Source organism: Vulpes lagopus, chromosome 1 (assembly GCF_018345385.1).
Source record: "Vulpes lagopus strain Blue_001 chromosome 1, ASM1834538v1, whole genome shotgun sequence".
Classification (NCBI taxonomy): Eukaryota; Metazoa; Chordata; class Mammalia; order Carnivora; family Canidae; genus Vulpes; species Vulpes lagopus.
This window is the reverse complement of record NC_054824.1, coordinates 535,476-553,521: the sequence shown is the minus strand read 5'-3', so window position 1 is coordinate 553,521 and position 18,046 is coordinate 535,476. Positions and strand designations below refer to the sequence as shown.

The window sequence follows — 18,046 nt, the reverse complement described above, 5'->3', positions numbered from 1 at the left end:
GGTGGTGCTGGAGCAGTTGCACGACCACGGACAAAACAGGAGTCATGACCTTCACCTCCCCACTCGTGCAAAAGATTAAGTCGAGTAGAAGCCTGAGCTACATGCAGAATGTGCCACACAGAACTTGGGCAAAACACAGAAAACTTAGGAATCTGGGCCTGGGTAAAGAATTCTTAGGTTTCACATCAAATGCATGATCCATAAAAAAATTATTAAGTTGGACTTCATCAAAATTAAAAACCTTTGGTCTGTAAAAATAAGGAATGACAAGCTACGGGATGGGAGGAAATACTTGTCAACACACGTCTGACGACGTCCTGTGAGGAGAAAACACGAGGAGCCTCAAAACTCAGTAGTGAAAACCAAACCGTCTGCTCAGAACGTGGGCGACAGACAGACATTTCACTGGGAAAGGTGTTGGCCCGGAAGCAGGTGGGCAGCCCTGCGGCGTTCACCGGCGCCGCCGCGAGGGGCCAGCGTGCAGGTGTCAGAGCAGCCAGACGGCGCACGGCGTCCTCGCGGCCCGTCTCCTCCGCGAGGGGGACCACTCCGGGCAGGCGCACAGGTCTTGAGTGGCTGAGCGCGCGCTTACCCCGTGCCCCGGCGTCCCGGCACCCCAGCCCCCTCTTGGCGTTCGTCCCACAGAAACGAAGACCTGCTCCCCCCGAACCCGGACGTGAGCATTCTCAGCAGCTGCACGTGTGACGGCAAGAGCCGGAGACAAGAAAAATGTCCTTAAACAGGCAAACAAACGCTCCACCCAGCTGGCCCATCCACGCTGCGGGGTGGGGGGGCTTGACACACGCAGCCACATGAGCGCACCTCGGGGTTGTGCGGAGGGAGGAAGCCGTGCCCCCCGCGGCCTTGCACTTGGAATGCCACGGCTGGAGGGTGGGGGCTGGGGCGGGGCAGGTGACTCCAGTCAGCTCGAGGGAAGGCTTTGTGGCGGGAGCAGCTCTGTATGGGACGGTGCCGCCCACGACCGCACACCCCACACACGTCTGCCCCTGCGGAAGGGCCTGTCGCCCGTCCTGTGCCGTCCTGTGGAAGGGAGGGGGTTAGCACTACGGGGAACGATGCTGTGTCCGTGGGACCTTCCATACCATCTCGGCAGCTTCCTGTGACCTGTCCTCACTGCAAAGCAAAAATCCCAAACCAGCCGTGTAGCGCCCAGCAGACAGACAGCTGAGATGGAGGGACGGACACCCAGACACTGGCAGGTGAGGGCACCGGTGAGCTGTGCTGTCAGCCAGAGAGACTGGTGTGGTGAGCGGGGACTTAGCTGCTCGGTACCAGGAGCGCGTTGTGACCCAGCACGGGCAGCTCCAAAACCACTCGAGACGAAGACTCGTGGGACCACGAAGAGAAACACCTCGGAGGCAGACCTGAAAACGGGGCTCAGCACCCTGGCCCCGTGGGCCGGCTCGGCCTGCGGCCAAGAACGGTTCTTACATCTTTAAAGTGTTTCTAACAGAAGAACGTTCAACAGAGATAGTACGAGGCCAGCAGAGCCTAGAGCGATCCCGTCTTGGCCCTTTACGGAGACCGTGTTGAGTCCTGCTGCGACCCATCCGGGCGCTGCAGAGCGTGGAGCAAGCGGAGGGGCGTCCTAAGGGCCAGCGTCTGGGGGCACCACGAGCGCCCGACCTCGTGGGCAGAGAGCTGCTCCCAGAGTTGCCGGACGGCGTGTGCACGCGGATGGCTGGCCTGCACCCTGCGGTGCTCGTGGTGTCCCAGCCGCACGCTCAGGCCGTCCCTCTGCCTTCGGACCACAGTACAAACGAGCTGGAAACCAGCAACAACAGAAACCAACTCTCCCAATTACTTGAAAGTTAAATAATATATTTGTGACTCATAGGTGCAAAAAAGTCACAGTCGACGTTATGAAACAATTCAAATGACAGTGAAAATAGTAATATTGAAATTAACAGATGAAGCCAAAAGTCATTCTTAGAAGAAAATTTATAGCATTAAATGAATGTGTTTGAAAAGAAGAGACCTCGAGAGCCTGTGAGCGGATGTCTCTGAACCTGAAATGAGCAGATCAGACCCAAAGGGGGTTCGATAATAGACGAGCAAGAATCAATAAAGGGGAGGAGAAAACACAAGTGGCCCCTAGGAGGAATGAAAGGGGGCGTCCTTGTAGTCACGTGGGCACTAAAGGGGCCGTCAGTGGGGCGCCCACCAGTGGAGCGGCTACTCTTGGTTTTGGCCCAGGTCCTGATCTCAGGGTGGTGGGATCAAGCCACAGTCGTGCCCTGCGCTCCCCGTGGAGTCCGCTTGGGATTCTGTGCCCTCCCCACCCCCGTTCTCTCTCTTGCAAATCCATAAAAATCTTTAAAAAAAAAAAAAGATATGAGAGGATATTAGGAACACACTATACCAATAAATTTAGGATATTAGGTAAAATAAATATATTCCTTGAAAACTATAACATAACATGACTGAACTGAGAGGGTAGAGAACCTAATGGTTCTGAATCTACTGAAGACGTCGCCTCTGAGGGAAGCCACAGACCCCGATGGCTCCCGGTGAGCACCCGCAAACCCGGGGAAGAGGCAGCGTCAGGGCTGTCGATCCAGCAGAGCCTGGTACCAAAGACTGAGGCCACGTGAAAGTTACAGGCCATGCTGTTGCGTGAGAATAAATTCAGAACTTCCAGACGAAATATTAGCAGATTGAATGTGGCAATATGTAAACCTGGTACAAAGCCGATTTAGCCTCTGAAAACCAGTGTGATTCCCCATAACAATAAGAAAAAGCGTATGTTTTTGTTAATGGATGCAGAAAAAGTATGTGGTTTAATTCACTACCTGCTCATGATGAAAACTCAGTAAACTCAGGCTGGAAGGCGCTTCCTTCATGTCGGAAAGGTTAAGATCTGCAGCAGAGAGCGTCCGTAACGGCGAGGTCCTGAGAGCTTTGCCTCTAGAGGGAGTGAGTCGGGGTACCTCCGTCCAGCACCCCGGTGAGGCTGGGAGCTCTGGCCAGAAGGGCAGGCCGAGGAAGAAAGTAGAAGGTACAGGGTCTGGAAGAAATCCATGAATTTTATCATCGCTGACGGAGGGCGTGACTGTGGACAGAAGGTCGTCTCTATGGAGCAGGCCTTAGCACTGGTGACCAAACTCAGCGGGTGCTACACACGTCAGTACGCACAACCCACACGTATTCGATAAAACGGTAGCAAGTAAAAGTAACCCCTGATTTTTTATGTTTACGCTAACGTCAAAGAAAAGGCATGAAATAGCGAAAAATAAGTCGTACAAAATCTCCACATTGACAGGCAGAAGATCTCTGAAAGGACCTAACTTGAGCAGACTCCCCGTGTAAAGGTGCCCGGAGTCCCCCAAGCCGTGCACGGGATCCCAGCATTGCCTGTGCAGCCCGCACAGTGGCCCCGGGGACGGGCAGCGCTCGGGGCACGAGCAGCCTCACCCAGGGCGTCACCCGCAGGAGCCAGAGCCAGTGGTGTCCTGGGGGGCTCCCCGGCCTGGAGAGTGTGGGGGCCTGGGTGGTGCTTGCCTTCCGAGGGAGGCCGGCAGGGGCCGCTGGTTGCACGGTTGGCACGTGGGGCCCTGGCACCTCGTTCATGACTTACTGTAAGGCAGGTCCAGGAGGACGAACGCCGACACGAGCAAGAGCTGACGCCATCGGGGGCGCCCGGGCACGCAGAGGAAAGCCGCCCCTTCCGTGTCAGGGCCCCTGTCCCACTGGCTGGTCAGACTGAGCCGTCCCTGGGCCCGGGAGCCAGGGCGCCGGCCCACGGTGGGGCAGGAGAGGGGGCTGCTCAGTGCCGTGTGCCCAGGGCATCTGACAAACTGAGTGTTTGATTGCGGTTCAGTTAAACTCCGCTGCCACTCACAGCTCCTGGCTCCTGGCGGGGGCAGCGTGGTCCTCGACGGCCCCATGGCGTGTGCCTTGGACGCGGGGCGGCAGCCTGTCCCCCGTCGCTGCCCCCGCTGGAGGCGCCTGCTGAGCACAGGGCCTGGCACGTCCACCGTGACCAGACCCCTCCGTGCTCACTCTTTTTAGGACAGTTTAAAAAGTTGTGGTTTTACACTTTGGTTAAACCTTAGGTTAACTCTGGGGTAATCGCAGTTCATGGAAACTTTCTTCAGACGATGATCAGTTTCCCTTCGGTGACCTGTGAGGGGGTAGGACGTCCGTGACTTTGGTCACGGTTTAGGTTGGCTGTGACCTGTACTGGACGCGCAGTGACGTCCGGGTAGCCACGGTGTATCTGAGCAGCCCGGGTCAGCCAGACACGGACACACGGCGGCTGACCTCGTTGACCCAGGCCTGTGGCCACTTGCTGGGTACGAGTCCGCGTGTGCCGTCGGCGGCGAGGACCCTGGGAGCGTGAGCGGCCGCCGGCACTCACCAGGGCACAGCAGGAGTGTGTGTTTGACAACAAGAACTATTCTACATCCGTACGACCTTAATTCATAGAAAATCATCTGTTCAGCAATCCTCCGAGGGATTAGTGCTTGTAATTGAACGGCTGAGCGTGGTTTTGTAGAACGCAGTGTGACCCACCAGGGTCTCCGATGGCACCTTGGATCCTCTTCCTCTGCTGCGCTGTTAGACAGGTTTTCGGAGGTGCACACACCCGCAGCACGCGCCCTTGCGGCTTGCCCTGGCCGTGCCGCGCTGACCTGCTGTGACAGTGGCTCAGGGGCCGTGTGTGTCCACAGGCCTGGCGGGTGTCGGGGTGTGCACGTGCTGCTCCCATGACCCGCGGGGCTCCCAGGGGCTGCTGGGCACAGCGCCAAGGCGCAGGGTGCACGTCCCCACGTGTGTGACTCCCCGTTCTCCGTCTGCGCCCCGCAGCTCGACTACATCGACTCCCGAGCGGTGCAGCTGGGCTCCCTGCTGGTGCGCGGCCTCACCACCCTGGTCCTGGTCAACAGCGCGTGCGGCTTCCCCTGGAGGACGAGTGACTTCATGCCCTGGAACGTATTCGACGGGAAGCTCTTTCATCAGAAGTACCTGCAGTCGGAGAAGGGGTACGCGGCAGAGGCTCTCGTGGAGCACAACGTGAGTGCACAGCGTTTTCCTGCTCGGGAACCAGGGGCTTGAGGTGCCCAGAGCCCGCGGCCACGCATGGGGCTGGCTGTCGCAGCGCAGGGCGCACGTGTCCCCAGGCTTTGGAATTTAGCACAGTTAACGCTGACGGCTGGCGACGTGGCTGAGGTTACCGCAGTTCCGAGGGAGGGCTGCAGTACCTGCAGGGAGGCAGAGGCACGGACGGGGAGGTCCTAGCGTATCTCCTAGCGTCCCCCAAGTCCTGCCACCCGGCTCGAGTGCCCAGCTGCTGAGCGATGGCGAGGAGCGCCATCCGGTCCCCCCGGCCCTCTCCACCCTTCTCGAACTGAGGGGACTGTGGCCCCAGAGCTGCCTTGGCAGACGTCAGACAAACTCAGTAGGAGTCACGGCCGGTTTTACTTGACAATACTCCCTGCAGGCTCCGGTCTGCAGGGGCCGTGGCTGCTGTCGTGACCCTGGGAGGTCTCCGGGGGCTTGCGCCCGGCTCTGGGAGCGTGTGAGGACAGCTGCAGGTGTGCGAGAGACCCTGCGGCCCGAGGGCACCCACCAGGTGGGGGCAGAGCACAGGAGCGTCACATCGGATGCAAACCTTGGGAGGCGTGCCGCGATCCCTGCTCCTCGGCCCAGCACATCCCGGGGTGTCCCGGGGGTTCAGGAACGGCTGGTGCCGTGTGCAGGTGGCTGCAGGGTCACGAGGGAGGGTGGTGCTCAGGTGGCGCTCGTGCCCGGGCATGGAATGGTAAAGGGTCAGCAGCGCACACCCCACGCGGTGGTCCCATGTCTCAGTCACGGCCACGCGCAAGGTGACTGCGGGTTCGCAGGTGTGGCTTGAAAGGGGTGAGGCCGGTGGGGCCACATGTCAGCCGTGAGCTCGCACCGAGGCAGGCCGTCCCTCGCCCGCCGCTGCTTCTCCTGAGGGGTCACGCCCAGGAAGGGCTGTGGTGGCCCGGGCGTCGCCAGGGAACCGCGCCCTTTTGGGGCGAGCGCTGAACCCAGGGAAGGGCCGGGGCGGGACGCGGAGGCCGTGTGCGGCCAGGGCTCCGTGGTCCCCGTGGCCCGCGCTGCTCATGTGTCCGCTCTGCTTGCAGAGGTCCCGGCTCACCAGGTTCCACGCACTCAAGTCGGTCGTGTGCAAGGCGTGCGCAAAGGAGAACAGGCGCATCGTGAGCCGGCAGCACTGGCGCTCGCACCAGCCAGGTGGGCACCGCGGGGCGCAGGCGCGGGGGCAGGAGGCGCTCGGCCCGCAGGTGGGCGGCAGGTGGAGGTGCGGTCCCCGTCCCCGTCCCCGACCCCGACCCCGACCGTGGAAGAGGCCGCAGAGGGCTGAGCGGGCCGGGCCCTGCACCATGAGCCACCGTGGCCGCAGGGAGCTGCCCTGTCCCGGATGCGCGCAGCCCCATGGAAGCCGGTGGAGGCCGTGGGGACCGGCCTCGGGCCACGGAGGCCACAGACGCCGCAGGCGCGGGCAGGAGGGGCGCTCCCGGTGTTTCTGGGCTTTCATCCTCGGGAAGGGGCCGCCGTGGGCCGGGGCTCCCATGGGCCGGGGCTCCCAGGTGACCGTCTCCCGTGGGGCGGGGCTCCCGTGGGCCGTGTACCCTGGTGGCCCAGGCCTGCCCCACCGCCGTGTGCGGGAGCCTAGTAGTTGAGCTCGGAAGTGCTTCTGTTCTCATTTCACACACGTTGCTCCTTAAGGTAGAGCAGCCAGCGTGGGGGCTTCAGGCAGCTGCGGTCACCTCCAGGAAAGTGTCCCCGACAGGTCACCTGAGCCCCCGCAGCAGGGACGGGGAGCTGTGCTGCCAGCTCCCTCGGCTGCGCCGCCGGCCTGTGTGGGCAGCAGCATGTCTCACCCACCAGCGGCAGAGAAGCTGGCAGGGTCCGTCCGCATGCTGAGGAGTCCAGTTCTTTCACGTCCCCCTCCCTTAGGGCCTGTGCCCGTCACCCGCAGCCCCTCCTCCCTGGGAGAGAGAGAACCCTCCTGGTTCCTGCCCTGGGCCGCCCGCGGGGGCTCGTTCTGAGGGCTGCCGGGTCGCGAGGTCACCACCAGGTGCTGGAAGGAGAGTGTGGGGTCAGAGAGGGGCTTCCTTCCGTTTCCCGGGAGTCACAGACCCCCCTTGTCCTGCCCACTTGTCAGCCCGTTCCCTTTGTCCTGCCAGCTGTGCAGGGTCAGGACTGGGGACCTTGCAGCTCAGATGTGCAGCGTTCTGCTCACGGCCTGTGGTAGGAGGTGTCGGAGCTCGGGAACGCTGGGTGGTCGGGTGTGTGGACAGTGTGGGGAGGCCGAGCCCCGGGACCCGCCACCTACCCGGAGCCCCTGGGACCCCCTGCCCCCTGAGCCCCTGGGACGCCCTGCCTGCCCAGAGCCCCCTGCACCCCCTGCCCCCTGAGCCCCTGGGACGCCCTGCCTGCCCAGAGCCCCCTGCACCCCCTGCCCCCTGAGCCCCTGGGACCCCTACCTCACCCCCTGGGCCCCTAGGACCCCCTGCCTGTCCAGAGCCTGAGCACTGCTGGTGATGAACCAACGACCGGCCAAGGGCCCTGCTTTGGGGTGATCTCCTAAAGCGCCTTAGCTCTGGCCCAGCGTCGGCCAGTCTGCTGGCCTGTCGCCTACACGGGGTCTCCTGGGGGACGGGGTCTCCTGGAGGACATGCTCAAATGCACACGGCCACCGCCCCCGTCCCAGCTAGGGCCCCTCAGTCCACATTTTTCAAGGGTTTCCCCTGTGCTTTAAGGACCAGAATTTTGAGAAGCGCGGACCTGGTGCCGCCTCGCTGCTCTGAGAGATCACGTGTCATCTGGGGCAAGGCCTGTGGCCGCCTCCTAACATGCCGACGTGTCCCCATAGGCCGCTGGGGGAGGCAGGGATCTGGCTCCCACAGGACAAGCTCTGGCTGCAGCCGGGCAGACCCAGGACAGCACTGGAGGGACTCGGGACCAGGTAAGAGGCCGCGGGGTGCTCCTGGGGGGCTGGCGGCGGGCTGCTGCTGGGGCGGCGGGTCAGCTTGACACGTAAACAAACACTGAACATCCTGATACTCCCACGTGGTTACTTTGTGAAGGAGACCAGCGATCTGCAAGCCCGGTGCTGCTGTCCCTCTGCTCCTGCCGCCTGGTTTATGCGTCAGGACTCTGTTCTTTATCATCTCAGAGCAGGGCTCTTGTGATCTTTCGGGCACACACGTCTTTCCAGCGGAGACAGAGCATTGTGACGTCTTCTACGTTCTGGTTTATAAATGAGACCCTCCTGGGTGATCGAGGAAGTAAAACGCGTCCTTGGCTTACTGCCTGGGTAGCACAGGTGTCTGGTTTCCGTGTGTGAGGCGGAGTTTCATACGCAGTGATTTACATTTTAAATACACAGGAACACCTCACTGGTATTTAGGTTCAGAGTTCCTTAGGGTGTTCAAAGCGTAGCTGTGGGGACTTCGGTATTACCTGAGGTGTACGGTTGTATCCTTGCAACAGACTTCACTGAGGGTGGCTTCTCGCGAGCTCCAAAGTGGACCCTCCTGTCCTCATCTGCGCGTCTCCCGCCTGCTACGCAGCGGGCCCTGCACCTCTGCCCTCGCGAGGCCGCTCAGGGGAATCGGAGACTGTCTCCGGGGGTGCCTCTTCTTCTGGCAGAATTCGGGGGTCCGCCGTTAGCTCAGGGTAGACCAAAGCTCATGCTGGGCACCCCTGAAACGCTCATGCCTGGGGACAGAGAAGTCGAGTAAGGGTCAGAGCTGCTGTGCTTTGCCCTGGTGGGACCTGCAGAGTCCACCTCGCCCGTCCTGCCGCCCACTGACACCTGGGGCTCTGAGATAGTTGGCCCAGTGAGGGCGGCAGCGCCCCACGCTCCCCCCACCTCCTCCGGGACAGCCGTGCGGGACCCCACCCAGACTGCCAGGTGTGGCTGCCAGCGCAGCGTGAGTGCCCTCGAGGATGCTGTCTCTGTGTCAGGCGTGTTTGAGGTTGCTTTTAGTTTAGAAGGTGCTGCAGTCGATTGAGCTGACCTGCAGACAGGGGCCCCCGGGAACACGAGGGCTCGTCAGGTTGCCTAGACTCCGACCGTGACACCCCTGCCGTGGGCTCGCGTCCACATGGGGGGCATTCGGCCTGCTTGGTGCTGACCCTCGTGGACAGCAGCCCACTGAGCCCTGGGGGTCCGTCCGTGCAGCGGGTACAGCTCTGGCCTGGGGGCTCCGCGCCGTGGGGTCCTGCCTGTGGGGACTGTGCACCTCTGCGTAGAGCTGTGTGGGGAGGGGCAGGAGCCTTCCTCCCGCACGGAGCCTGAGCATCCCCCCACCCCTACCCCGCTCCCACACACCCTGCAGTCTTCACAGAGGGATCCAGAGGGTCTTTCTGAAACGGGGCATGTAGGCCGAGGCCTGAGGAGGGAGGCTCACAGGAAGGGAGTTGGGCAGGCGGCGGAGGGCAGGTGCTCCAGGGCCGCGCAGCACTGCTCAGAGCCCTGGGGTTGGCTCCAGGTCCTTCCTGGACAGACGTCCCTTGGTCACCAGACTGCCCCCCGGGGCCCGAGCCTGCCCTCCTTAGCGCTAGGCTCCTCTCTGCAATAGTGATAGGGTTTGAATTCAGGCACAAGACTGTGTGGAGCGTGAGCGTAAGTGCCTGGCGGGTTTGGAGCAGACTGGGGTTGCGGCCCTGTCGGTACATCCTGTCCCAGGCAGGCTCACGGAGCCGGCCCGGCCCCTCCTATCGTGGGAGAGCGGGGCGAGCGGAGGTGTGCTGGGCATGTTCGGGCGGCTTGGCTGCCGGGCGTCCCCAGAGCCACCTGTCCCTGCTCCATGTTCCCCCCCAACGTGGCCTCCGTCTTGGCTTGTCTCCAGGAAGTCAGGGAAGATGCAACAGCACCAAGTCAGGGCGACGGGGCTGCAGGCGAAGGCTGGGCACAGGTGCAGAGTGACCGTGTGTCTGCGGTGACGTGAGCACACTCACCCCCGGCCCGTGGCAGTGACGTGTGCCATATGACACGCAGCCCCCACGTGTGCGCACTCCCAGGCTGCCCTCCGATGAGCGGCGTCCCTGCAGACGCTCCTTGCGCGGTGCTCCCCGCCGTGTCCTCAGCATCCAGCCCGGGCAGCAAGGTGTGTGGTTGCAGGAAGCCGGGTGAGTGGCCCTCCTGGGCCCCTGAAGTCGAGCCGCTCAGAGCAGTAGTTGTTGGAGGGCGTCTTCACGATTGTCCTCTTCCCTGGACGGAGGGAAGGAGGGAGGGAGGGAGCCTGCTGCCCCGGGTTCCCCCCTTAGGACCGAGCGGATCCCACGGCCTCCGGGGTGAACGCCACGCAGACGGGGCTCCCCCCTCCCAGCATCCCCCACGCAGGTGACCCTCCTGAACTTCAGGGAACGTTTGGAAGGCTCAGGGATGTTTGTCCGACCGGGTGCTAGGCCCAGACGAGCACGTTGTACCGCTTCTGTTCTGGTTCTGTAGAAACCAGGGAACCAGACGCAGCAGCCAGAGCCTGAGGCTGCTTCGCAGGGGCCGGGGTTTGCAGGGAATCCCTGCTCAGGGCTGGGACCAGGTGGTCACACGGAAGCCAGGGGATGGTGGTGCCGGGGGTGGGCTGGGGCTGAAACCGTGCCCCGGGAGGCCTCAGGTCGAAGGTGAGGTGGTCGAGTGAGGGCTGAGCCAGTAGCAGACTGGAGAACCTGGGGACGGGGATGCTTCGGGAGCACAGTCACTGCGGCCCCGGGGCGCCGCGGCGGGCACAGCGGAACACACCGGCCTGCTGAGCCACTGTGTCGCCCACCTGAGCTGACGTAACGTCTCCTCCTGTGCTCAAAAACTAAAAAAAGAAGAGTCCGGGCATGAGGTGTGAGAGATCGGGTCTCTGGCAGGAAGGTAGTTGAGCGAGGACAGCGTGTCTTAGCTCATGTGGAGAAACGTCCACAGGAATTGCACTGGTGGTACCAGGGTGTTTGCGATTCCAGATGGTTCTGGGTAGATGCATGTTCACACACATAAAACGTCCTTTATTGGACGGGGCACTGGTTAGGTCAGGTGGTCACTTCCTCGGTCTCAGCACTGAGAGAACGACGGCGTCTCCACTCGGCCACGGACTGTTTGCTGGGGCGTGTCTGCCTTTGACCTGCCCTTTGGTACTTTTTAGAGACACATAAGTCGTCTGGAGAGAACGTTGTCAGGACTTCCTGGGCGCAGTTGACAGACAAGACTCTTTTCTTTCTTTCTTTCTTTTTTTTTTTTTTTACCTTAGTTGTAATATTTTTATTGCTTAAACAAGTGCTAAGCAGCATATGAGCTTTCAGCGAGTTGTAACTGTCTTGCTGGTGGAGGGTCTCGCCTCGTGATGAGGCGAGAGGCTGTGATGACTGTGACAATTTCTTAAAATAAGGCAACAATGACGTTTGCCGCGTCCATTGACTTCTCTTTCAGGGCGATTTCTCTGCAGCATGTGATGCTATTTGGTAGCATTTTACCCACAGTAAAACTTCTTTTAAAACGAAGTCCACCCTCTCGCACCCTGCTGCTCCTGCTGCTTTATCAGCTGAGTTCGTGTGATATTCTGATCCTGTTGGGCAGACAAGACTCTTAAGTAAAACTACAACTGCCTCAGAATGAGTGTGCTGAACCCTGTGAGGGGAGGAGGGGGATGGGGGAGCAGGGGCCCGGCTGGCTGGGAGAGGCCGAGGCCCCCACTCTGTGAAGCATTTGCTTCCTGGCCTGGGAGTTGGGAGGGGACCCCTGGAGCAGAGGTGAGACCTCCTGGCCTCCCGGCAGGGGCGGGGGAGGGCGGGGACTTCAAAGCAGCTGAAGTGAGAGCACTTTAACCTCTTCCTCGCTGTTGGTGAGAAGTGATGTGTTAAATTCCACAGGCAGTAGCAAATCGCATTTGCTTGTGATTTCTTCAGATTTCCACTGTTGGTGTAACCCTGATGAGGCCGGGCTGTTGTAAAAGTGTCTCTGATCATCTGTGATAACACGGTGGGGCTGCAAACCCCATGGTGGCCTTGCTGTGACCGGCTCCTCCTCCCAGCGCTGGCCAGAGCCCCTGCCCTCCTCCTGCCTCCCGCCTCCCGCCTCCCGCCTCCCGCCTCCCGCAGGGCCTGGGAAGCGTTGTAGGAAAAGTGTTACCCTGGGAATGTGAAGCCACCACCGCCTTGTTTCCTGGCGGGCTGGCTCCCTTCGGGCTCTTCCCGACACTCCTGGTGGCGGAAGGTGACGTGTGGCCAGGGCCCTGGGACGGGCGCTCTGCCCTGAGCTGTGGAAGAGCCACACGGGGTGGGGTGGGGGGCGCCCTCGGGAGCCGTCTGCACTGGCAGCAGACACTGGGCACCTGGTGGGGTTGCACTGGCGTCGGAGCAGCAGTTTGGACGCTGCTTCCTCGTACCGGAAGAGCCACCTCGTAATTAATTGCTTCCTACTCTAATGGAAATAATTGTGCAACAGACTCTGTGGCAGTGGCCACAGCGGAAAAGAAAATACAGCACTGCCCCCAAATACAACTCAGCGTGTCGTTTTACACGAGAAAGTGCGGTGTTTTCTGTTCGAGTGTTACAGAAACGTGATTAACTTAGTTTTGGTTTTCATGTGTTTGGTGCAGGAAGTAGACAGTATGAGCCTGACCCCTGGAGAAGATACTCCTCCTCCTCTGGGTAAGTGCACACCTCTGTCCTCAGAATAAATCGGCTTTATCGAACATGGAAGTAGAGCATCTGTCTTTATAACATAAACCTTTCATATCAGTTGCTAAACTTTAAAAGAATTCAGATGTTGACTCCTGGCATGGGGCCCAGCTCACTTGGTGTGCAGGCGAGTTTGCCTCCTTCAGAGCAAGCATGGAGAGCAGGAGGTGTGCAGTCCAGCCTGACCACCCTGTACGCCCCTTAGGAGCGAGGCACCCAGAGCAGCATTGCAGCCTCGTCCCTGTGAGGTCCAGACCTCGCTTCTCGTGAAAAAGAACATCCTTTCTGGTGACTTCTCCCTCATACCATATAGAACGCTCTGTTGACTTATTTTCAGAGGTTGTCCTTGATTCTGTGCCCCGAACGCTTGTAAGCATCTTCCCCCTAATCTCTTCATCTGTGTTTATGAGGGACGGTTGGTTTTTCTTCAGTGAGTTGGAATCTTACTACCTCCTGCTTTTGAAAAAAACTTAACACTGGATTGCAAAGACTGTAAGGATTGCAGACGTGGTGCCCCGTGGCTGTATGATAGTCCAAGAATTGTTTCTAGTTACAAACACAGAAAAAGAGGTAACAGCCTTCTTGTGGCCTTCCTGGCGGGAGAGCCAGCTCTGTGTGGGGGGCCTGGCCCTGCCTGGGAGTCCTCGAGGCGTGTGGCCCACGGGCTGCTCCTGCCCAACCTTCCTTTCCGTTTTACTTTCGCCGAGCTCCCGCTCCGAGCTCCTGACAGCAGAGCGTGAGAGGCAGGCCTGGGTCCCAGCCCACAGACAGCCTCAGGCCGGCCTGCAGGGGCGTGCGGGGCAGAGGCCGTAGCTCAGTGGCAGGAAGCTCAGTTTATGATGCCACTAACGGGCGGTTCCTTTGTTGCTCTGAGCACTGAACGGCTCTTGTCTTTAAAAAATGTTCCGGATACATCCAAGCTCTTGGAAGAATTCTTAGACAATTGAAATTTCAAGAATTGTAATTGTACTGAGCTCAACTTCTGGGGTATTGACCGTGGAAAGAAATCTATATTTAGAAGGTAGAAGGCAGACCCTGCGTTAGCGGCCTGTTCGCACCACACGCCCTGGCTCTGGAGGCTCCGCGCACGCTCAGAGGCTCGCACGTGTGCCCGGTAGACACGCCCGTTGTTGCTGTCTGTAAAAACCAAACGAGCCCTGAGCGTATTCGCAGTCCAGGGTGTACACCACGTTTGATGAAGTACCCTGACAGCTCTAGTGTGCGGAGCGCCTGGCTTTGTCTGACCTTAGAATCCCATCTAGTATTTGCCAAAACAGGGTTACGGTCTCCAGCTGCTCTGCTTGCAGGTCTTACGTTTGAAACATCCTCACCACTTCCTACGAGTCCTTCTGAAGGACATTTGCGTATCTCGTTCCTTCCCCCTGTAAGTCTTGTAGGACCTCAACCTGATTTCCCATCGTTAGAAATACATTTGTCTCATTCCACTTACGGAGTTTCCTGTCTGAATATCAACATTCTCTTCCTTTCGTTTCTGGTCATTTGAGACCACGGTTGCTTCTAGAAATTTCATTTCTTTACTGCTTATTTTTATAACTTTGAAATAAATTTCTCATCCCTTAGACTAAAAGAGTAGACCCCCATGAAAACTGTGTTCCCCCTTTATAATATCTGAACTCTAAGTTGTCAGTAAAGTGTTTGTGGTCATTAGCAAGCTTCAGCACGTCATTGGGTTTGTACGGTCTCTCTCATGTTTGGAGAAGGCCAGTGCAGGAAGTTCCTGTGATCTTGTTGTCATGTAACTTAGTTACCCTGCAGCCTAGTCTTCTGATAAAATGTCCATGAATTAATTTAAAAATGAAAATAAAACTATATTTATCACTCATAATTAAATATAATTTCACATTTCTTTATTTGGAGGACACTTCACGATGTAATATGGTGGGATCTTTGGGAAGAAAAAGGATGTTGAATTTTGTCAAATGCCATTTCTGCATCGATTGATATGGTCGTGCGATTTTTTTTATCCTTCATTCTGTTAACATGTGTGTCATGTTGATTGACTTGCATACGCTGAACCATCCTTGCTTCCGAGGGATAATACCACTGATTGTGCTGTATGATCCTTTTAATGTTCTGTTGAATTTGGTTTGGTAGTATTTTGTCGTTTTTGCATCATTGTTCATCAGGGTGTTTGGCCTGTAGTTTTCTTATAGTGTCCTTGACTGGTTTTGATGTCAGCGTATGCTGGCCTCATAAAATGAGTTTGGAAGTGTTCCTTCTAGTTCGGTTTTTTTTGGAAGAGTTTGACAATTGGCATTGATTCTTTTTTAAATGTTGGGTAGAATTCTCTAGTGAAACCATCTGGTCCTGGATTTTCATTTGTTGGAAGGTTTTTCATTACTGATTCAATCTCCTTTCTCATTGATTGATCTGTTCAGATTATCTGTCTCATATTTATTCAGTCTTGGTAGGTTGTACTTCTCTGGGAATTTGTCCATTTCTCTTAGGTTGTCCAGTTGTTGGCATGTAAGTGTCTATAGGAGTCGCTTCTGTAGTATCAGTTTTAATTTCTTCTGCTTTGTTTGATTTGAGCCATCTGTCTTTTTCTCTTGGGCAGTCTCTAAAGGTTTGTCAATTTTGTATATCTTTTCAAAAACCAGTTTAGTTTCATTTATCTTTTTTATTGTCATTCTTGTCTCATTTTTTTTTTTTTTTATTTTTCTTTTAAGCTTTGTTATTTCCTTCTTTCTGCTATCTTTGGGCTTAGTATGTTCTTTTTCTAGTTCTTTGAGGTGTAAAGTTAGGTTGTTTATTTGAAATGTTTCTTTTTTCTAACATAGGCATTTACTGTTATAAACATCTCTCTTAGAACTGCTTTGGTTGCAACATATTATTTTTGCATCCCATTAGTTTTTGTAGGTTGTATTCTGTTTTTGTCTGTATCAAGGTATCTTTTGATTTCTTCCTTGACCTCTTGGTTGTTCACAAATGTGTTGTTCAATTTCTATAGATTTGTGAATTTTCCACTTGTCTCCCTCTTACTGGTTTCTGGTTTCACACCATTGTGATCAGAAACTATACCTGACATGATTTCAATCTTGTTAAATTGGAGGCGGGATGGTCAGAGGGAAAGAGAGAGAGTGAATCTTAAGCAGGTTCCACACCCAGTGCAGAGCCCAACGTGGGGCTCCATGTCAACCCTGAGATCATGACCTGGGTCAAAATCAAGAGTTGGACACTTAACCAACTGAACCACCCAGGGTTCACTCTAACTCTCAATCTTGTTAAATTTTTAAGACTTGTTTTTATAGCCTAATGTATAATCTATCCTGAGGAATATTGTATGCTTGAGAAGAGTGTGTATTTTTCTCTTGTTACAGATGTGTGTCAGGTCCATCTGGTCTAAAGTGCAATTCAAGTTCAATCTGTCTTTATTAATTTGCTGTTTGGATGATACACCCATTGTTGAAAGTGGGGTATTAGATTCCTCTAATGGGCTATTGTCATACTGCTGTCTACTTCTGCCTTCAGCTGTATTGTTTTCTTTATAGGTTTACAAACTTTTTCATCCTTTCATGTAAAAGCTCTCAACAAAGTAAGTGTAAAGAGAGTGTATCTCAACAAAGGCTGCATATGACCAACCCATAACTAGCATCGTATACAGTGGTGAAATGTTGAAAACTCTTTCTCTAAGATCAGGGACAAGAGCAAGATGTCCATTCTCAGGACGCCTGGATGGGTCAGTGGCTGAGTGTCTGCCTTTGGCCCAGGGCATGACCCCAGGGTCCGGGGATCGAGTCCTGCATCGGGATCCCTGCAGGGAGCCTGCTTCTCCCTCTGCCTGTGTCTCTGCACCTCTCTCTCTGTGTCTCTCATGAATAAATAAACAAATCTTAAAAACAACGCCAAAATAAAAAGATGTCCACTCTCACTGCTTCTATGCAGCCTAGTACTGGAAATTCTATCCAGAACAATTAGGCAAGAAAAAGAAATAAAAGGCATCCAAATTGAAAAGGAGGCAGTTAGATCTGTTTGATGATGTCATCTATATAGAAAATCCTAGACTCCATCAAAAAACTGTTGAGACTATTAAATTAATTCAGTAAAGTTGTAAGATACAAGATTGATATAAAAAAATCTGTTGCATTTCTATACACTAACAACAGACTATCCAAAAGAGAAATTAAGAAAAGAATTATAGTAGCCTTAAAACAAATAAAATTTTTAGAAATAAATTTAACCAAAGAGGTGAAAGAGCCATCTAATGAAAACTACGAAACTGATGAAAGAAGCTGAAGACACAAGTGAATGGAAAGATATTTTGTGTTCATAGATTGGAAGAATTAATATTGTTAAAATCTCCATATTACCCAAAGCAGTCCACAGACTCAGTACGATCCCTATTAAAATTTTAATGGCATTTTTCACAGAAATGAAACAAATAATCCTAAAATTTGTATAGAACCACAGAATATCCCACCAAAAAGCCAAGACAATCTTGAGAACAACAAAGCTAAAGGCGTCACATTTCTTGATTTCAAACTATATTATAAAGCTCAAGTAATCACAATAATGTGACATTTGCCTCAAAATAGACTCATAGATCAATGGAACAGAATAGAGAGAAATAAAATCTCATATTTTTGTTTTGGACAACTAATCTTCAACAGGAATTCCAAGAATACACAATGGAGAAAGGAACAGTCTCTTCAATAAATGATGTTGGGAAACTGAACATCCACATGCATAAGAATGAAATTGGACCCTTACCTTACACAAAAATGGATTAAAGATATAAACATAAAACCTAAGATTGTAAAACTCCTGGAAGAAAATATAGGGAATAACCTCCTTGACATCGGTCTTGTAAATAATTTTTTGGATGACATCAAAAGCATAGGCAAGAAAAACAAATATATAAGTGGGACTACATCAAACTTAAAAAGCTTCTGCATAGGAAGAGAAACACTGAACAAAATGAAAAGGCAATCTATAGAACAGGAGAAAATATTTGTAAACCATAGATCTGATAAGAGGTTAATATCTAAAATATATAAGGAGCTATTATAACTCAACTATTATAACTCAATTATAACTATTATAACTCAACTATTATAACTATTACTCAATAGTAAAAAAAAAAAAAAATCTTAACCCAATTGAAACAGAGGCAAAGGAACTGAATACACATTTCTCCAAAGAAGGCATACAGATAGCCAACAGGTGCATGAAAAGATGCTCAACATTACTCATCATCAGGGAAATGCAAATCAAAACCACAGTGAGATATTACTTCATACCTGTTAGAATGGCCATCATCAAAGAGACAAGAGACAAGGAGCATTGGTAAAGATGTGGAGAACAGGGCACTCTCTGCACCATGGATGGAATGTAAATG

The 18,046-nt window shown here is 54.7% G+C and overlaps 1 protein-coding gene across 3 annotated transcripts in view; it reads left to right on the top strand.

The window, feature by feature from the left end:
* Nucleotides 1-18,046, top strand: part of FAM120B (family with sequence similarity 120B) — a 90,557-nt gene that overhangs the window by 56,258 nt on the left and 16,253 nt on the right. For all 3 annotated transcript variants that reach the window (XM_041746402.1, XM_041746408.1, XM_041746393.1), the window contains 4 exons: nt 4,831-5,037; nt 6,135-6,243; nt 7,889-7,981; nt 12,606-12,657. In XM_041746402.1, coding sequence (XP_041602336.1) covers nt 4,831-5,037; nt 6,135-6,243; nt 7,889-7,981; nt 12,606-12,657 — 461 coding nt within the window. The remainder of the gene's footprint in view (nt 1-4,830; nt 5,038-6,134; nt 6,244-7,888; nt 7,982-12,605; nt 12,658-18,046) is intronic.